General features: G+C 43.1%; 1 protein-coding gene across 1 annotated transcript in view; it reads right to left on the bottom strand.

The window, feature by feature from the left end:
- Window positions 1–21721, bottom strand: part of LOC108106442 (irregular chiasm C-roughest protein) — a 125552-nt gene that overhangs the window by 12948 nt on the left and 90883 nt on the right. The window contains exons 4-10 of the mRNA XM_017213475.2: window positions 15910–16087; window positions 15246–15472; window positions 14287–14443; window positions 10312–10451; window positions 9673–9802; window positions 2871–2999; window positions 2248–2448 (exon numbers count right to left, since the gene is read on the bottom strand). Coding sequence (XP_017068964.1) covers window positions 2248–2448; window positions 2871–2999; window positions 9673–9802; window positions 10312–10451; window positions 14287–14443; window positions 15246–15472; window positions 15910–16087 — 1162 coding nt within the window. The remainder of the gene's footprint in view (window positions 1–2247; window positions 2449–2870; window positions 3000–9672; window positions 9803–10311; window positions 10452–14286; window positions 14444–15245; window positions 15473–15909; window positions 16088–21721) is intronic.

Raw genomic sequence — 21721 nt, 5'->3', positions numbered from 1 at the left:
CTATTGGCCGGATGCTTGCAATGAAACTCAATGGTTCTCGGATTTTTAACATCTTTTATGATGCATTGGAAGAAATAGTTGGGACTTTCAGTTGAGGATTTTTTAGTTTATGATAGAAAAGATGTAGAGGAATATTAAAAATATTAAACAAATCAAAAAAAGTTTGCATTTTAGAAAGTTCCCAATAAAACGCCATTTATAATGTTATCAAAAATCTGATTTTGACCAGTGAGCATCATAAATATCTATCGAGATAGTTCTTTATCTTCTTTTTTTCCCTTCTTATAGAAATGCGAAACTTTGCAGACAGTCGAGGACAACTTTTTCGGAGTTGGTCTTTGTATTTTGTTTAATTTTACAAGCAAACACAAATAGTGGAAGTAACTAAAGCGTCCTAAGGAATCTTCGAGCACACACACACTCGACTCCTAACTAAGGAGGAGTATTTTCTACGCTTCTTGCTGCCGGGCTCTGAATTTAATCTATTGTGTGTAGGTCTCCGCTTCTCCTTTTTTTCTCTCTATTCAACCCTAACTCTCTCTCGCTCAAAGTCTCTGTTATCCTGTCGTCTTTGACTGGAAGCCTGGGAATCCTTTTGCCGTCTGCCACTTGATAAATATGACTATTTCACGCTTCCTTCTACCTACTTCCCCATCAACGTTGTTTATTTGCGTTAAGTGTTAGCAGCCACGCTTGTTCCCAAGCCAAACTGCCCCCGAACTCCCACCCCAGTTTTCCACTTCCCTGGCTGGCTGGTATTTTGTTTATCTAGCACTCAATTTCGCAGTTTTAATGACAAACTGTCTTACCTTGAAATTGCATGCGGGAGCATTATAAGTGTCTCCATTTCGTGTAGAACACCGACAACCTAACATCGACCAACTACTATTGCCCACCACTCACCACCCACTTCTCTCGCTCATCCAAGGCAAGGACTTTGTTTGATTGCTTGGCTTCGCTTCGTCCGGAGATCTGGGAGCCACTGTGTGTGAGCTGAGCTGTTTCATGTTTGGATTGCACTCGAGGGTAAGCTTGGCCAGGTCCTCAACTCATCCTGCTCCTGGCACTCATCCTGCTCCACCGTACGACCAAACGACCGACCGACCGACCGACCACTTGGCAAGTTTTATTGTCTCAATGTCCACTTGGCTTTTGGCTGAAGACAGCTTAATGCGCTTTGCTCCGGGACTAGACAACTGGAGGTGATGTGAAGTCAAAGCAAACGCATTTTCCTTAATTTCCGGCAGCATGATTTCCAATTTTTCTTTCAAATTCCCTTACAATTGTCGTATACTTAATATATATCTGGGCAGCAGTCAGGAGTCAGCAGCCAGGAGTCTGGAGCCAGGAGAGCAGAAGGAAGTGCGCAAGCTGATTGGAATTGCCTTTCGCAATGTCATCAATCATGCGTCGTTTTCCACACGCCCAGGCAAAGATTTTGACAAGTGTCAATGCGACAAGAGAACGAGCGATAAGCCTGACTATAAAAAAGAAAAAAAACCAACACACACACACAGAAAGAAGATGGGGGGAAAACCCTGGGAAAAGCGAGCGAAATCGTTGGGGAAAATCACATGCAAAGTAAAATGTCGAACTTCTGACAGCAAGAAAATAAAACTTTTCATTTGTTTTCCTTGGCTCTGCCGTGTCCCGAAACTGCTGTCAAAGTTTTTAATGTTTTTAACTCCTCGCTGTCACCTGAGCAGCCACCCATTCGGAAAAAACCACCCATCCACTTGCTTCACCTTGCCCCCCCTCACCCCTGACCACCCTCAATGAAAAGTCAGCTGAAACTGGGCCACACCCAATTTTCTCGTACTACTAGCATCACTTCTTTGATTGGGCCGCCAGGGGGGTCATTGGTAGTTACGGTGAGAATGGCTGGGAAAGTGTGACTAACTCTCTGGTGACTATGTAGAATATGAATGCTCAAACCAAATCGAATTATTTTTATCAACTATATATATATTTTTGTGGTTGGAATTTTGACAAATAATAAATTTATTTACCAATCAAAAAGACATCATCTACCTTTCTATGCAGCCAACCAGCATTTGGGAATTCAATTTTTAGCAGGGAAAGCAAATCTTTGACTTAAAGTTCCTTTTGTTTCTAAGCTTATTTTAAAGAATATTTTCTTAACAAAGAAAGCTTCCTTGTTTCCACTTTAATTTACTTTTTCATTAAGGTTTTTCCTTACGCATTCTATCTTAAAACATCTTAGATCGTATCAGATATTTCACTCACCTTTCACTGAAACCGTGACGCTCTGCAGGACCTCCAGCTTCTTCTTATTGGTGGGTGATTGGCCCACACACTTGTACATGCCCGCATCCTGGTACATGACGTCCTTGAGCGTGAACTGGCCCGTGGGCTGGCTGCTGCCGTGGCCAAGGCCACGTAACCGGGCCGAAATGGGATCCAAGTGAGACCAACAGCCCAAGGAACCTAAAGCAACATGAAAGGCAGTGCATAATTTAATTAATTGACTTTCCACAGACTCGCCGGCACGCAAGTTTTAATTTCTTTAATTGATGCGTCACCCCCACAGTGGCCAGGCCATTTGTCTATTCTCCTCGCCATTTTGGCCAAAAAGTGAGCAAAGTAAATTGCACGCATAATTAATTTCCAATTGCGCTAATTAATGAAGAGGCGTACAAAAGGCCACGGACTCGTTCCAAATCGAACGAAAGTAAAATGTAAAATGTAATTACAGCCCAGACGCATTTGTCATTCTAAATGGGCCACGATTTTACCAGTTTTTCTCTCCACCCCAACCATTCGAAAGCATAAAGCTTTCTTTGAAGTTTTTTGGGGCCCAAATGGTTGGAATGGTTAGCCGTTGGCCGTTGGCTGTTCTTTATGCTCACCTTGAGGACACTGCAGGGTAACCGCTCCGCCCAACTGCACTTCCAGCTGGCCCTTGTTGGGATTGTGCGAGGCAGCTGCCACGGAAACATCCTGATCATCCGGCTCCGAGGTCACATCCACCGAATCGACTGCAAAGATAAAGGATACAAAGCAGAAGCCGTCAGTTAAGGCTGCAAACTTCAGACCACATGTGGCCTAAGCATTCATGGTGAGAAAAAACTTGTTGGGTTGGGAAAACCAATTAGGAATTTTATGATTTTAAATTTTTTTTTTGGGATTTTAATGTTGAGATAGTGGTGGATGTTTTCCTGTTTTGATTCTTTTACTACTTTTAAGTATTTTTGTTTTTTCAGTCATAAACATTTGTTTTTATTCCATATGTATATATTTTGTTTCCATTTGTGTAAATTATAAAACAGTTTTATGTAAATTTCTATAAAAAATTGCAATATTTTTATTTTAAACTTAGTACAAGAAATTTAATACAAAAATAAACCAATTTTTAATGAAACATAAATATTATTTTGCATTGTAAGTTTTCCCCAGCTAGCATACATTGTGATTTATGTAGAGAAATATGTTTTTTTCAAGTTGAAAAATCATTCAGTCGTTTATCAAAAAATCGCAATTTTCTTGCCGTGCAAATCCGAGGGCTGTTGGCAATTGTCAAATTGACAATATTTCAATGACAGAGCCAGCAACAAATTGCTGACGCGATGCGAACACCTGAGTCACTCCGCAATGAGTTGTCACTTCCGTTTTGATGCCAACTAAAAGTGAAAATCGCTGCTCAGCTAGCTGGAAAATTGCCTGAGCTGCAATCTTCCTTTGCCGCAAAATTCATAAATACATATATTTTATGCCCATTTCCGGAAGGGGGGCGTAGGAAAGGGAGCAGCCATAACGATGCTCCATTCTAATTTTGAAAGGGGGTAGGTGGAGGATTGGCTCACACACACTCGCATATTTTCCACTTTCCTTTGGCTGGGAGCTGCTGGCTGGGCTGGCTTTAAATTTCAGGAACGTCCTTTGTGCAGCATACTTTATGGCGCTGTTCATATTACGGTATAAATAACAATTTGCCCTGACATGTGCCTAAAAGTATGCGGCCAGGTACGAGGTCCTTTGTCTGCCACCGGATATCATAACAATAAGTTGCCAAGTGGCGACCTGGCGGTGAAAAATGCGATGAAAATGATGATGATGGGGACAAAAGCCTTGAGCCTTACAAAGTGCAGGCAAGAACTTTTGGGTGGGATGGGTGGCGAGAGGAAACCCCACATAGAAACACCTCAAAATACAACTCGGGGCAATCGTGGAAATTAGCAGACCCAAAAGTGAGCCGCACAATTAACAGAAACTACTAATTACCGCAGGGCCTCGAGCCACATTAATCGAAGGCGAAACCCTTGAAGTTACACAACTGTGATTTGGGAGGGGGGTCATTCAAAAGAGAGAGAGAGAGAGAGAGACAATTAATTGTAAGCTTCTTTCGCCTGAGAGACCCTTCGTCGCATGTCAATCAGCCGGCAGGCTGGCAGGCAACCCTCGGAAACGGGGGATTTTATTGCTGACAATGGCAAAAGTCCTCCCCTCTCTCGCCAGACGGGCGTGTTACTTAGTCAAAATCACGTAGTTATAAAATTTTTTATTGCCCAACACAAAGGCGGACAAAGGCGGCGTCGCTCAAATTGACAACTTCAATGGCCAGCAGGGGATCCAGCAGGGAGCGTACAACGACGACAGTACATAGTACTCGTATTCTGGTGCAGCTTCTTTTTTTTCTTTTTTGACTGACTGTAATAAGAACCCTCTGTCCTCGAATGCCCAGCGCAAAATGTCTAATGAGCTCAGCTCGTCTCGGCTCAACTGACAGACATTTGTCATTGGCCAAAAGCTGGCGGCGTGTTTTGAGGCAAAGCGATAAGGAAAGTGTCTTCCAGAGGGTACAGTGGCGGAGAAAAATCACAGAAATTGCCCATCAATTATGCGAATATCTAGGAGAGGAAAGTTTCCAATTTTCCACTTTAACTGAATATTTTTTCCAGTGAAAGTATCTTTCTATATCCTTTTATATAGCTTCTGAAAGAAATAAGCAGAAGTATGGGGGAAGACTGTCAAAAGAACATTATTAAATGATACATTTAGACGCCGAAGCTCTCGAAGTACTAAGCTTAGAAATCGATTCCTTTCTCCTTTTCACAGCAAAACAAACTCCTTCAATATTTTCCCAAGTTTTCCACAAACACAAAAACACACACACTCACACGCTCTGCCATTCATAATTTTGGCACTTGTTTCACGCATATTTTACTGAATGGCCATTCATAAAAGTGTCCTCCCACACCACCAACCCGACACATTTTTTGGGGAAACGCAAAGGAAAACAAATAAACAAAGGCAAACAAATGGGCATCGAGTACCGCCCATATGGCGACATTGAATGAGATTGAGAGAGTAAGAAAGGTCCTCGAGAAAGGAGAAAGGTATGGGGGGAAAGTGATTCTTACCGCATTTCTTTCGAAGGACGAGCCACACTCGAATAAATCCCAACTCATAACAACAGCAAATATGAAGGGCAAACGGCAAACACTAATGCAAACAAGGGGAATCAATATGCCCGTCCAGACTGAGCAAGGAGCTAGGACCATGCCCCATGATTCTGGCCACCAATCATTAATCATAACGCATCATCATCAGCCATGTTGGCGTTTTGCCTTCAAGAACCCTGGATGTTCGCCTGTCACTACCAGGGATCCCATGAGAACTGCCGAACCCTCATGGAGTGTATCGATGTGTCGACACATCCTATCCCCTGTCCGAAGTGTGAATATGACGGGCCGGCGTTATCCATAAATCCTTCAACAAACTGCAAAGTTTCACTCTCAATGGGAGGGTTGGGTTGGGTTGGGTTTTGAAGGTTGATGAAATGCTGTAGGTGAAAAATTAAATTCTCCAGCGGAAGGAAGGAAGGGTATCTCAACAGTTTTTTCCTCTTTTTTTTTTGTTCGCTTGCAATTTTCATTAGCACTCCTTGCCCACCCCAAGATTAATTTGCATTTTTTCCGCTGGCTCTTCATCTTCGTAGTTAGTCATGAATATGAAGGAGGCCGACGAGATGCAGCATCATCATCATCATCATCATCATTGCAGGATACAATCAGCTTAACTTACAAGCTGCATAAACAGCCAGCGGAAGCGGCAGAGAGTAAACTCTCGGGCTGCTGTGATTGCATTTGTGTCTTGGTTATAAATTTTAATTTTCCCTCCAGCCCGTAGAATTTTCAAGACTTTTAGCGAACACGCGATTAATTTGCAATGAGTTGAAATTGAAGATGATTGCGAGTTGCAGGGAGGATTCCGCCAGATAATAGTTTCATCCGAGGATGATGCAAATTGGTGGGCGCCCTGCTCAAGGACACTTTGTCTCCATCCATATATATCCATAAAAGATAATCTCTCGACAAATTTACGTTTATATGCCATCGAAGCGAAGAGAGAACTTTGCGGTCATAAAAGATGCTTTGCTCAAAGACATTTGTACGCAATGAGTTTTTAATATTTCTTTAAGTTGCCCGGCAGAGGAACAAATAAAAGAACCCAAAACGAAATGAGTTTCGGTTTCATCTGAGCCAACGACAAATAAAATTTTATTGAAAATCTTTGCAGAAGGACGAGCGACCCTCAACACATACCGAAACATAATCGCCGGCTATAAAAACAAAAGTAGCAGCGACGGCAAACAAAAAAAAAACTAATAATCGTGCGCGCCGATAAACACAGAAATTCAAGTTGGCCAAAGAGGACAAGGAGCAGGACATGGGACATCTCAAAGTAGGGGAGAAGGGAAGAGGGGGCTTTGAGGGCGGAATAAACAATAAAGTTAAACCGCGATAACCAGCATGACAAAGGATAATGGATAACATGGGCCAGGACGGAGTTGGGGCGTAAGAAATGGCTGGCAATCGAAATGCTTACGATAGCGTGTAGAATTAAATTTTATTGTAATTCGCCTTCGTTTCGGTACGGCTCGAATGTCCTGTATCCACTGGGACTCATATCTCGTTGCTCCCGCCTCAAGAGATGGGTGTGGCCTTCTGTTTGTTTCACCTCCTGAGTGGTTGACTATGCGGCAGAGTCCTTGTGGTGGTGTGTCGTGGTGCATTTTCTTGACAGTTGGCTGGGCAAATTAGTTTAGTGCGAGGCGAATGCAATTTGCACACGGATTTCGGTGGCCGGGTTAGCCGCAAAAGTGACGCCGGGGAATTAGAGCAAGTTGAGAGGTTGCTATTGTCCTGGGACTCACAACCCAAACTACATGAAAATCAAACTTGCACTTTAAGTTTACTGATTAGATTTGAAAAGTATTTGCATTATGTTATTACGTAGCCAAGAAATAACTTTCACTTGGTTAAGTTTAAGACCATAAACCATTAGAAGTCTCCTTTAAATTCCAAGCTTTACCCATGAAGATGGCACAATTTAAGTTAGCTTCTGATTTTCTAGCACACACTCGATATATGAGCTTGGCGGAGGAGCTGTTTGCCATTTTGCTTGACTTGGAAAACTTTCACTAATTGCACATTGTTCGAGCAAACGCCGTGCAAGGCACTCAACATTAATTAGCCCCAATGAGAACTTTAACTCATTAATGAGGCTGGCAAACAGAACTTTTTGGTCAATGGCCCTGGCTTTATGCTTTACCTGAACGTGGCCCACTTCATGGAGTCTTTGGAGGACTCGAAGTCCTGACCCCCAGCGTCACGCTCGCCGCTTCTGTTGACGTACGTGTCAAATTAGCGACGTTTTAACAAGCTCTCCGTGTCCTCGGTGTGTAAGTGTGTCCTGAGTTACGGGTCCGAAGTCGAAGCCTCCAGACGGGCGAATCAATCACGCGAAAGTGGCCGGTGCAGAAAACTTTGAGCAACTGCGTCAAATTGCCTACTTTTGTGGGCCCTCCACATTCCACATCCTGCTGAATGAATCCTCCATTCCATCAATCCCGCCCCCGCCCTACTGCTCTACACTTTTTCGCTGTTCTTGTAGCTTTTGGTGGGGCATCGCTGATTGCTTTTTCATTGCAGTTTGTCAGCGTTGTCCTCGTTGTTGTCGACAGCAAAGTTTTCCTTTGCTTTCCTGCTACCTGGGCTTTCCTTTCTCCCCTCCCCTCGTGCACCCGCTCAGCTTTTCCAGCTCAGTGGCGAGATTCGAAGGAGGAGGAAACATATCGTCAGCAATTAAGCCCGCATTCAAACGTCTGTCTGGGATTTGGGATTCTCGTAGCTCGTAGCTTCCTTCCTCCTTCCCTCACTTAAATGCGATTTATCAGTTTGTCTTTTTTTTTCGGGGGAGATGGGAACCCTCCCAAACCGACTTAAATTTTGGTGCCATTCTGATGCTCCCTCAAAAATCTTCTCCAGCCGCCATTTATCATGGGTCGGGCAGCTGTTTTATAGTTTATGACAGGCAAGTCGTGTCTGTTCTCCAGCCATATCTTATGGCTACAAACATATATATATATATATCGTATATATATTGGTATAAGGGAAACGCCTGTTGTCACAAATGGGGTTTAGATGCCAGTTGGATTTGCCATTTCGGCAGTTTGTTCCATTCCGTTCGAGTTCGATAAAACGTTTTACAAATTGATTTATGTGCTTAACATGTTGCCAGCTCAGCGTCTCTCACAATTAGATTTCGCTGGAAAATGCGCAGGAAAAGTTTTCTTTTCTATGTTTTCCTTCTTTTTTTTTTTCCTGGCGAGCCCCCATCAATCATCGATAATGTCGATGGGACGGGGCCTTCATCTCCGTCACTTCTTGGCCTTTTCGGGCCACGTTTTTGTTGTTTTTCTTTCTTTTTATTATTTTTTGTTTTTATTAATAAAGCATTTGTTTTCCCTATAATGAGCAACGACAGGCGGCTGTCAGGAGTGGCGAAAAAATCTCTCCCTCGGGAAAAGCCTTGGGCCTGGGTTGGCCTAAAAAAGTGGCAACACTTTGTCAAGTTGTTATTACCAATATTTTATTTCTCTCTCTAGTTGGGTTTTCCTTTTCGGCCATGATTGATGAGCGAGCTTTGGGGGGGATGAAGATGGATTTGGCATTGCAGTTTTTCGATCTTTCTCTATCACTAAGCTCCTCCGATTGCATTTGGCCGCCTAATGAACCTGCAAATGAGTTTTCTCGTGCCATATAATTTGATTTGGCGGCTTGATGGGTGCTTTTAGGCCGCCTGTCAGATGCGCAAATTCAATAAAAATATTTACCAGCATTAACACGCGTACACCTCAGACCCTAAAAGCATTAAATGTAAGGAAAACCAAAACCCGCAAACGAGAAAATATTGACAGCAAAATGGCGCGTAAGCATAAATAGTCGAAGGAAAAGCAAAAAGGGGGCAGACGACACCCACTCGATGGCAATGCCACTGCCATAGCCACTGCCACAGCCACTGCCAATGCCAATGAAATTTGCCACATTTTGCATATGACAGAGGGTGGCGCCACAAGGCGCCTCGGAAAGTGCCACAGAACATCCCCGAAAAAATCACATCGAATATTGTCCACAGCGCCATGTGCGAGTGTCGTAAAATGTTTGCCGATTTTTTGTTCATCTTTTTGTCGAGGGTTTTCAGTAATTTTCAGGGGGTTTTCAAGCGTTTTCAGAGGGTTTTTACTGGGGGATGATGTTACAAGTAATTTTACAGGCACAAAACTAATGGGCAAAATATTATCACGCGCCATTTTTAAGGCAATTTCACGCATACGCGATCTAATTTACGGTCTTACTGGATACTCACATCGCACACTGAGGTAATAGCCAATCGACGAGTACTGGAAGTTGAGGTGCCGGGACGTGCACTTGTACCAGCCAGAATGTTCACGCCTTATCGATGTGAAGTTGAGGAAACCATCGCCAGTTTGCGGCACCTGCAATAATCGAGAAATGGAAATGAAAATGGTTGGAAATCAGCAAAAGGTTCGGTGTGGAAGTGGGGTAGTAGTAGGAGTGGAAATGGGAAATGAGTTTGCCTCGTTATGCGTAAACAATTTTTGGTAATTAAGGTAAGGCAAATAGTTTCGCACAAGTTTCGGATTCTCGCAAGGTAGCGACAACTGCACGAAAATCCATTTAAAACTTGTTCCTTAGCCAAAAATCACACAAAAGGCCGAACTCCGATGGGCGGCCTACGAATGCACGCTTCCCCCACGCATTTTCCACTTTTCCCCATTTTTCAATACACAGAAAAAATTGAAAGTTCTTTTCGTTTTAGATCTGATAAAAGCTGTACGAGGGTAATGCCTCAATAGAAGAGAGTTGAGCTTTAAATTTTTCTTAACTAGAAATGTTATTTTTAAGTATTTTTACTAAGGAGAAGAACTAAAAATTGGAAAATCCTTTTCCCTGTGCAGATTTTCATGGTCCCCGAAAAACTTACCGGCGTGTCACCGTCGTCCTTCTGCCAACGGGGAGTACTCGGCGGATTGGAGTCAACGTCGCACTTGAGGCTAACTTCGATGCCCTCGCGGAGTGGATAACCGAAGCCAGGTGTGCGGGATATGGCGAAGGAGGGCGTGTCTGCAACGAGAACAGATGGTTATTTCGGCTTGACTTTTCTGCAGATTTTCGGCGCTATCACCGACTAGACTGTGGCAACATCAACAAAATAGTTTTTTAATTAAAAAATTACTCAAAAGACTACGGGCTACGAACTGGGGCCAAGAAAGAAAAACTTTTATTATTAAACTAAATGCAAATGTTAGGCTCAGAGAGAGAGTGGCGACTGTTTCGGGTGGAAAGTAAATAAGGATGAGTTAATTGTCATTTGAAGTGTTAGCTGAGTGTTTTATATTTAAATTTTAACTTAAGAGAAAGTTTAAAAATATATTTAAAGCCTTAATCAAGGGGGGAGTGGGGCTTAAGAGGTAACTTAATCCAAACTCAAAGCGATTTTAACATAATTAATCCAGTTTAAATAAATTTTTCATTCTAAACATCTAATACCCACTTTCCCTTGCTTTTAAATTTATGCACTTGTCATTTTGGCCTTACTAATTGACTCTGAACTACTGACTAATTAATTAAATGTTTAGTCCGAGCTGGCAGTATTCAATTACCGTAGCGAACCACGTGTCAATTTATACATCGTTCAATTTAGAGTTTCCCATGGAAGTGACTTAGTTAGCGGCATCGAATTGATGCTACCAAAATGTACAAATTCAGCGAGCTCTGTGCTCTTTATTTCGGGCAGCCGCAACTCATTCCAGGGGCTTGTCCAAAAGTAATTCGATATACGATTCAAAATATACAACTTCGATTTCAATCCCAAACTGCCAATCACAAATCCATTCAGTGCATGTCAAAAATCCATCGACAAAATGTAAATCTAAATGTAAATAAGAGGGAGGGATGATCATGCCACGCCCATGCAGACTACCAGTGAATGCATATTCATAGGCATAAATCAAATGTTTTTTAATTAGTGCTGGCCATTTGGCAGGTCTAACCAAAATATGCTGCTCCAAATGGGCCTGCATTCATTTCAATCTTTTCAATTTTTCGGCGCACCAGAGTCGCCTTTGTGGCCTTTTGTAACTAATACAATTTGATTAGGCGTTCAGAGAGAGTGAGAGAGAGGGTCTGTCGATGCCAAGGGACAAATGAAATTTGTTTGTCGGTTGTTTGCCAAACTATTCAATTCAGCTTCGGGAACCCAGTCGATATTGTATGGCCATAGCCATAGCAGACAGCCGTCACTCGTCAGACATCATACATATTTATGAATGGACCCGGCAGTGTGAGTATCTACTATATCCATCTATATGTTAGAGCTACTGGTCTATCAATTTGTTGACTCAAAATGGCCAGCACAAAGGCTAGGAAATTGTTTAACTGTTTTGGGCATATTGTTTTCAGGCAAAAGTACAACCAATTACAGAAACAAACTGCCTGCCTTTTTAAATATTTGTATGCACATTGGCATCTTACCAAATTGCTTAAATTAAAAGCAAAATATTGTCCTAAAAAGGTCTAATTTAAATGGAAATGCGAGTACGTTTCTCTCTTTTACTTAGGCATTTTTTTGAACTTAAATTTGGAAACATTTTGCGGGGCTCAGTGATCCCTGTGCATGTCCTTGATTTGCCTGTCAACTGTCTGCATAAAAATGCGCAAATTAAACGCAGCAGCAGCAGCAGCCATTACAGATACAGATACATAGATACATAGATACAAAGTACAAAGATATGGCCTGGCCAAAACGCTCTCATGTGTGTGCTTTTTAATTTATACAAGCGTAGAGAGAGGGAGAGGAAAAAGTTAGGGAAAGGGAATAATAAAAGGAAAAACAGGACGAATCAGGACGAACTTGTTCCTTCTTTTGTTGAACCCGGAAAACGTTGCGGTTGTTGTTGTTGCTTTGCTCCTGTTATTATTGTTTGAGGCCTTGTCCTGTTGTTATTGCGGTTTTTGCAATTTTCATGCCTGGCCAAAGCCAAAGCCCACACACACCCACACACCGGTATATATACATTTATAGAAAACAGGGAAACATCAAGGACTCTCCTCTGCCATGCAAATCCCGCACGGCTTTTCTATATTTTCCAATCATTTTCATGGCCTCTCCACTACCTGGGCATTTGTCAGGGCATTATGCGGCTTCACGGACATTAATAAAGCAAATAACTGTGGTCCGTCCCCCCAGTATCCTGACGCTGATTGAGACCCTCCTCAGGGCGCTGGCCCTAACCTGGTGGCCAGAACGTGTGTGCGGCTTTTTGCTGCCAATTAGTGCTAGTCTTCCAATTGTCGCCTCGCCTCATCGGCCAACCGACCGGTCGCCAGCCAGACCATTGCCATTGATTCCCAATTCCATGTCCGGTTGCGTCACTTTTGCGGTGTCCACAGGACTCCTATCTTTATTTCCCGGGGTTTTGTTGTTGCGGCTGCTGCTGCTGCTGTTGGTATGCATATTGTCCACCTCAATTGGTCACGATCCAGACCTGGCCAGGGTCCTCACTCTAAAGTGATTCCATTGTTGGGCGAAGGGAATTATCCGAACTGGAAATTGGTAAATGGAATGGTGGGGAATGTGATAAACTAAACCCAATATTCAACTTGGTCACAGTTTGACAGCTTGACCATGGAATGTGAATGAGATTTGTTATACAAGTTTTGAGTTTAATAGTTTCGAGGTCAGCAAGCCAAATCCTTAAGCAGATCACAGGCTTATCTTGGCAAAGAAAGCCCAAGAGATTTATCCCAGCTCAGCAGTATTGTTTTTTGCCTTCTTTCTGAGGAAAAGCGAAGGCCAACAGAAATTATAAAAGATTTCAGCTTAAAGGCCAATAAATACTTTTTACTCGAGGAAAAATGAAAACTGTTGAGTCCTTTTCTCCTTTCTTTCGACACCTTCTTATTTTTTAAGCTAATTGAGAGTCCAGCAATCCTCTCGGGTCTCGACTTTCCATTAATTCCCTTCGCTTTCCCTGCTGCCTTTCCTTTTCCTTGCATTTCAATTGTACGTAGGCGTCCTTTTCCCAACTGTCGCGCTTTTCTTTTCATTTTCCCTCTCCTTCGCCCAGTTTCATTGCAATTTGATTTTATTTTTCTTTCAGTTTCCCATTTTCGTTTTCATTTTTTTTTTTTTTTTTTTGCTGTTTCAATTAATATAATTTCACCTTTGCTTTCAGTTACTCCGCTGACTTTGTTCACTGCAGGTGCATAATAATTTTCTGTTCAGTGTTGTTTTATTACCTGCCTTGCCCTGTGCCCTATCCTGTCCTGGCCAACTCACCCACAGCTTGGGATTCTGGCCTGTTAGCTGGTAACTGGTAGCTCTTGTCCTGGCTTGTGGCGTGTGTTAACTTTGGCAATTTAACTTTTCAATCAACATTTAACTTTTGGTTTTCACTTTTATTTACATCATTCCACTCTCGTTTTTGTGCCCTCCTTAAGGTAATTAAACAAGGTGAGATGCACGTCCTGTTTGGCTTTTATTAACAACTCTTTCTGACCTTTGCCTGATGACTCACTCAGGCATTTGTCATTTATGGGATAAGCCTAGTTATTTTGGCATAGTTTGACTTTTGAGTTGGGTTTTTAAAGAAGATGGGAAGTGGACTTGGGATTGAACTAGCTCAGTTTGAGGATATTTTATGTATTTATGTACTGTTGAGAACTTTTTGCGTCACTCACAAGTGTCTACTGATGTTGATTCTTCATTTTGAATGGTTTAAATTGAATTTAATCAATAAATTAAAAACTGTAGTAATAAAAGGTAAAGGAAAGCTGATTTATCTCAACTAAAAAGTATTAATAAAAACATAAAAGAAGCTGAGAACTACTCAAGAAAGTATAATGCCGTAAAAGTCAAGTAAAAACTGATTAAAGAATGTTAAAATTTTGAACTTACATTGCACATCCAGCAAAAGCGAAGCGTTCTGTCGAATCTTGAGCGTGGGATGTTCCATGACGCACAGAATCCGAGCGTTATGGTGGGCCCTATAGACCGCTGGTAGTCGTGCCTCGCTCTTTGCACCACTGTTGATTCTGTAGCCATCCTTGTCGAGCTGCAAGAGGGCAAGAGGGAAGGGAACTCTGATAAAATTTCCATTCAAATTTGATGCTAAACACTGGCAAATTGGCCCAAATGACAGGCGGCTGTTCGGGCGGCCAATTAGTCAGGCCTGTTATCAGCGCGACATCATTAATTTAAATTAAACTCCAAGGGCAAGGGCACCCACCTACCATACATATACAGATATATATATATATAAAGATATATATATATATACATCGCCCACCCGCTGTGGCTTTGGCATGGAAATTTTGTTGGCACAGTTTTCAATCAATCATCGGGGGGCCGGGAGTGGCCAAGTGGGTGCCATGAGGTTAGGTTTGTGACCAGCCAAACACGCAAATTTGTGGCATTTAGGGTCCGAGCGACAAACACCGACAAACTCACACACTCCCACACACTCTCTTCTCTCTACAAGACAAGTCTTGTGTCTGTGTGTGTGTGTGTATTTGACAGGTGGAAGTGGGGGGTTGGCCTGAAAGTGGGAGTTAGAAGCGACGAGCTGACTAAACTCCTGCATTGCTCGACCGAAATGTCTGCTTTTCATTATGCTCGAGTGCAAGACAAACAAATTTTGGCACAACCGCAAACTGGGTTCAGTCAGTCGTCCGGAAGAGCCGTTGTTTGAGCCAGGAGCCGCTGTTGGCCACACCTAATGTGTTTGCCGGCCGGCGATGCTGTGGTTTTTCCACTCCAGCTCCGAACAGCCATTACCAATCCGGTCAGTCGGGATGGGCCGCCCGCCGCCCGCCACTTGTCACTCATCGGGTTCAATGCATTACCCCCCGGCTTACCTTCTCGCCCTTGATCTCCTCCAGCTCTAGGACCTCGGCGGACACTTTCTGGGCATGCCGGTCGACGCCGGGACTGAGTAGTACCTCCCAGCTGAGAGTGGGTCGCGGATTACCGCCCTCGCTGACGCAGGCCAGGTTCAGCTCGGAGTTTTCCTTGACGGGTACGAACAGGTTGCTGGCATCCAGGCGACGGGAGTCGATCAGCAGATAAGGCGGCTTGGGGCGATCTATTTGGGTGGGATTAAAGAGGGGAGAGTATTAGTAAAATACGTTTTAGTAAATATGGAAATTAATATTTAGTTTTATCCCTGCAAAGATTAAGTCATCTTTTAATACTTAAGTTTATGCTATGACATGCCCTTAAAAAAACTAAATTTCCTTTATTTTAAGATCATAAATCGCCCTGTTTACCATTTTCGGGAGCATGACCTTATCTTAATTCGACGAACGCCGTTTTGCTCCCAGTGCTGCCATGGTCATAAAAGCGAGCATTTTGGCAAACGCCATGCCACGGCGTCACCACTCCCGACTTGGCCTCATCCCTGGCTAATTTGGCAAATGGAACGACCCCCTTTAATATTTGTCTAAGCTGTTTTGGCCAAGTCGTGACTGCCCCAAAGGAAGAGAGGAAAAAGTAGAAAAGAGAAAGTAGGAGGATACTCACCCAGGACGACCAGCTTGACGGGTCGGGCGTTCTCCGTATAGCGCCTCGTGTTCTCCGCCTCGCACTGCCACTTGCCATCGTCCTCGAGCATGACATTGGTGATGGTTAGCGCGCCATTAGCCTCCTTAATAAAGCGATAGTCGGTGACGCGGGCGGTGCGATCCATGGCATGGACCACCTGCAATGAAAGCGAAGAAGAAGGAGGCATCCGGATAAGTTTGTGCGGCATTAAAACTAATGTCATTGGCGGAATTATGCAAAGCGCCTTTGGAAACTTTTAATGCAGCGCATTAAATGGCCATAAATTCTCCCATTAAATGCAATCCGCCCTCCTCCAGCTTGCTCTTCCCCCCCTGCATGGCAAGCGAAACAATTGCATTTAATGTTTTCATATCCATTTATTTACACTCGGGCTTCGGTGGAATTTTATTACATTTTCGCTTCAAACAAACACAATACTCGTAATGACAATTAAATGAGGACGATGGACCATCATTCTGCAGCAGCCACCCCCTCCCCTTGCGTACATGTGTTATCCACTGGTAATGTGGCAACAATGAACTGGCGGCTTAAAAACTGTTACCAATAGTTGTTGGCCATCCAGCTGCCAGTCTGTCTGCCTGTCTTTCTCTGCCCTCGGGCTTAATGCAAACGGAAATTTATGTGCGCATTCAAATGCTTCAGCCGCAGAGCACGAATAAAAATTATGAAGAATGCAAAAACAGAAAAATATATTATATATCCGAGTATGACTATATATATATATGAATATTTGTGGAAATGTTTCGCACGCTTAATGCGTTTAAGTGCCAATTAAATGTCGGGCTAAAAAGAACGTGGTCAGCACGGGGGCGGGCCAAAGTGAAACACAATTTTAATTGCATTTGCAGAGGCGAAGAGAGAGATTAACTTTTGGGCTTGGATTAAGGCGGTCCGAAATAAAGGAGGGCCGTTTGAGCCGCATTAAAATACCAAAATATACACTCTCCATATACACTTGCTAAAGTTTTGGCTTAATATTTGTATTAAATAATCGGGAAATTAAGTTAATTAGCAAAAGAAAATGGTTTTGTGAAACACAAAAGCTGCTTATTAAGAAATTTATTCGGAAAGGGAACCCATGAGCATGATTATAGTAAAGATATTTCCAGCAACTTTTATTTACTGCATTATTATAAAAAATCTATTTTAATTTTTAAATTTAAATCCAAAACTATTTCCCAGACAAATGCTATTTAAATATTAGGAATTTAACCTTTACAAATACGAACAAAACTTCCAAGCTGGGATTATGCAGTTCCAGCTAAAATTCTACACAAAAGCAAGGCAATATTGATCGGGGAAAAACTGGAAAAACATCAGGGAATGGATAGAAAATCCGTAAAAAAATCAACAAAAATCAGTAAACAGAATATTTGTATGGTACACTTCCGGTTCCGTTTGTGCGTTTGCGTTTGCCCATTGCCAGTTTTTGTTACAGCTTACGATTGGCATGGTGTATATTTTTCAAATGCAGTGCAAATATTTATGCGTATATGAATTTCACTTCCCGAAAAATGGTCTGGTTAGAAGGGCGAGAGGGTATAGCCCTCCTCCTGTGCGTGTGGCGACTTCCGGCGCGCATTTGCCGCAGTCGCCGCAGCGGCCATTTGCAGAAAATTTATTAACCAACGACGCATTTGACTGGCAACTGGCAAAATGGCAAACTGGCCAAATGGCAAACTGGCAACTGGCGACTGGCAAAGTGGAAACTGGATTTTGCGTGCCTGTGCAGCGGGGCATTCAGTTGGAAATTTATGAGGTCGATGGCGATCCGAGGCTTTTTGGCATCCACATTCACATCCACATCCACATCGAACGCATCCACTTGCAGAGCTCGGCTAGTGTCGTCCAATGACCAGGCCTTTGGCACCTGGTCGTGTTAGATTTTTCTGGTTTGGCAACATGGCCGCCGGACAAAAGCGTTAAATGAGCGTGGCAAATCCTTGTTTACAGCGTCGAGCGTTTGGGCCGGATTACACGCTCGATTGTTTTGGTCCTGCCCCATTGTTGGCGATCCTCGTGGCTGGTTTTCTGTTTTCTGTTTTCGGGTAATTATGAATTCAGACGCCGGAGCTTTTGTTTTTGCGATGGCGCAGAAAAAAAAGGGTTGCAAGTGGAGTTAACTATATGCAACTGTGTTGTCAGCTGCCACGATTCGCATAAATTGTTGAATATTTCCAAGGCTCACGTGCATAACTTTGCATAATTTGCGGCCATGTTATCGGTGGACAGTTGAGGGTTTTGTAATTCTCTAATTGCATTGTTGGCGAAACTTTTTGGCGATTCGGCGATTTACATTTCATTTTTCGGGCCCAACCGCTGTGTTTGCAGCCCTCCTTTTTTTTTTGCATGAATAATAATGTAAATTTATATCTCATTTATTTTTTTGGTCCACACATTCCCTTAATTTAATGGAAAAAATAATAAATGCCTAATTTTTAGGTAAGAGAACGCTCACTTCATTGACATTCGCTGACAATTAGCTAGAAGCTGCTGCTGAACGAAAGGGACATTCCTTTGGCTCCAAAACCATTCCTAGCAGACGCTTATTTCCTTCAAGTGGAGCAGCCCAGGGAGAGCTGGGAGAGAAATGGCTACTTATATCTATCACTTGCTTGGAATTGCAAAAATCTTGTCAGCCAACATTGCTCACTGACTGTCGCGCTATCTGCGCTCCCTCCCGCTGTTCCATCCTCATCCTCATCCTGAACCTTCTCCGACCCCGAGCCACTAACTTGAAATTGCTTTCGGCAAATATATTAGCCTCTTGATAATTTTCAACAATAAATTCCTTGGCACTCACACAAGCAGACACTCGAAGTGGAGGAGAGCAATGAAGGGAGCCTGGTCCTGGCTCCTATATCCCGTATCCTGGATGGGATGAACTCCTTTAGCTGTTGTTCCCGCTCGGGGACTCTAATGCATTGTGCAACGCTCTAGAAAGTACAACAAAAGTCGCTCATGTTGCAAGCTGTCAGTGCAACACTTGTCGCATGTCATTGCCGCAGTTGCAATGCAATGGGGCTTTCGAGGAGTTTGAGTTCAAATGGGGACTGGGTGGTGTGGGAGCCAAAGACCAAAGTCAATGGGCACAAGGAGCAACTGGGGATAATCACGATATATATATATATATATATATATCTTTAGAGCAGCGAACTTAAAGCCTTTTCCTGGGCTACAACTAGCTGCATGTTGCTGCGGGGCTTCTACTGTGTGTTGCTGTTGGGTTAATTCTGTATCATTTATTTTCGATTTTTTATTTATGTTCTTGCTGGTTTTCCTTTAGATTTCTTCTGTAAGTTTTCTCTGTATTATTTACTATATATAGCTGAGGGGTTTTCTTTAGATTTTCTTTGGTTACAATTTCAACTCTAGTTTTTTGAGGGGTTTTTAAGTTATCCTTTTCAATGCTTAATTTATAATTATTATGAGTTTTTGGTATCAAGCTAAGTTTATGTGATTTAGATCTGGGTTTCTTCTTAGCTCAACTCCAAAGTTTCTTCTTCTGAATGCTGGAATGTTTCTTCTACGTGGCTGCTGTTTTTCTTTCGAATCTTCACCATGTTGCTGCCGAGTGCTGGTATTATGTTTCTTCGGTAACTTTACCTTATGCTTCAGTTGGAGTTCCCTTTTCCAAAGAAGAGCATTACGAGAACGGTGTGCTAGTTTTTTTCGAATCCTCCTCATCCTGCAACACACTCGCGCACACATTGTTGCCGCATCACTGTTGTAATTGCCGCAGCCTGCTCGTTACTGTTGTTCTATCTCCCGCTCCAGGATGGCTCATCCTTGCTCTCGTCCTCTTCTTCTTCGGCGCTTACACATGGCTGGCTTTTGTTTTAACACAACTAATACAATTGCACCGCTGGGAAATGTGCTGCGATGGCAGACGTAGATGCGAGATACGATGGATGCGAGATCCTGCTGCTCCTGCTGCTCCTTCTGCATTGGCGTTGATTTTATTTGCCATCGGAGCACTCAGAGTTGGCAGGAACAGCCGTCGACCGGAGTCGACATTGTAACTAACTTAATAAACTTGTCAAAGGTACAAAGCGGGCGGCGTGTTAGCAACTTAAGACCCGCTTTTCCCCCGGATTTTCCCCCCCAGCTTTCCCAACCTCTCTACTCCCCACTAAGTGCCACCGCATTGTCGCTCATTTTCATTTGGGATTTCTGAGGCTGACTGATTAATTTGCCGGCTTGATGTGATTTACGCTCTCTGAGTTGCACTTGCAACAAGGGGATGCATGGAGCTGTGGCTGTGGATGATGGCAACGTGCCCATTAATGCTGCGTCTTAAGTTCGCTCCTAATTGACTAATGGAGGCTTATCGGGGCGAAGCTAGATAGGATTTATGCTAGCCAAGCGAGTTTGTTGACCTTAAACCTGAGACCCAGCCCATAAATAAGCTTGCCAGCGCCACAAAGTGTGCAACAAGGCGGCTGCAGCCATAAAACTCCTATTTCCGTTGACTCTGTTGCCGGGCTAAGGTTTATGTCTGGCAATTGTCGCCGGGCGAAAAATATTGCCCTATAAAGCCAACAAATTGCCAGACGAGACAATGCGGTTAAGGATACCCTGTACGGTTAAGGCACAGAATCGCAGGATCTGACATATTTCTATCCCAAAATACAAAAAAAAGAGGGGAACATAACAGGTAATGTAAATGCAATCACAGTGCTGACGCGGCTGGAAATCCCTAGTTCAAACTGCTGACAGGCAATTTGGTGGCTTCTAGCGGAATCCAATATGCCAGGCAAATGCAAATAACAACAAGTAGGCAAACAATCGCAGCTTGTTGCCCTAACAATGTTAGTCAGCTTCGCCCACAAGTATGCAACTCTTTTTTTCACGCAGCCACACGTCGAGCTGTTAGTTGCTGGTGTAGCCAGTTGCTAGTTGCAGGTTGCAGGTTGTAGATTGCAAGTGCAACAGCAGCCAGTTAACTGCCACAGACAACAGCAACACTCCGGTTGTGCAACATCAACAACAAACAGCACACCGACACGTACACAAAGTGGCATTGCAATGTTGCTGCTGCTGGTGGTGGTGGTGCTGCTGCAATTCTGTTGCCGTGTTAGTTGCAACTATTATTTGCCCATCAACAACTTGGCCTGCCAGCTTGTTGTATTTACACCTGGACGAGAGAGTACCTCGGTTATGGCCCACACATATTTGCACCAATGCGGGTGCCTACCAACATTGCTCTGGGGCCTGAAAGCCAAATTGCAAGGGGTTCATAAAGTGTGTGGATCAGTGATGACCGACTTGAAGTTTGTTGGACAGAACTGCACCTTTTAAAATATGTTTTTTATTATTAGTATAAATACTATAAAGGTTGTTATTAGTGAAAGAGGAAATCAAAGGACTTTCTTTAACAAATTTTTAAAACATATTTTCCATACACTTTCTCTTTGGTATCAACAATCTCTAGCAGCATCTCTGATGTGCTAAAAGGTATTAAGCCTTTTTCACCTCCTCCTACGAGAGTTATCTCTCTGAGGGGACTAATATTTTTGCAAAAAGTGTATGCAAAACATTCTTAGCACTCGGAAAACTCGGCAAACTGTTATAATTGCATTACGCCGAGAGGTTTTTTGCAACTGTTTGCTTTCGCAATTACAACTCAATAACTTTTGGGCTTTGCTGGCGGGTTAACTTTTACCTCATGTTTTCAGTTACTTTCCTTTTTTTTTTTTTGCAAAAAACAATTTCCATTTCAGACATCATTTGTAGTGGGCGTGGGCGTTCTGGCATGGTAAGAACTCGT

Source organism: Drosophila eugracilis, unplaced genomic scaffold, assembly GCF_018153835.1.
Source record: "Drosophila eugracilis isolate 14026-0451.02 unplaced genomic scaffold, ASM1815383v1 contig_1765, whole genome shotgun sequence".
In the NCBI taxonomy this organism is placed as follows: Eukaryota; Metazoa; Arthropoda; class Insecta; order Diptera; family Drosophilidae; genus Drosophila; species Drosophila eugracilis.
Note: the sequence above shows the minus strand (reverse complement) of the source record. Positions and strands in the feature narration are given on the sequence as shown.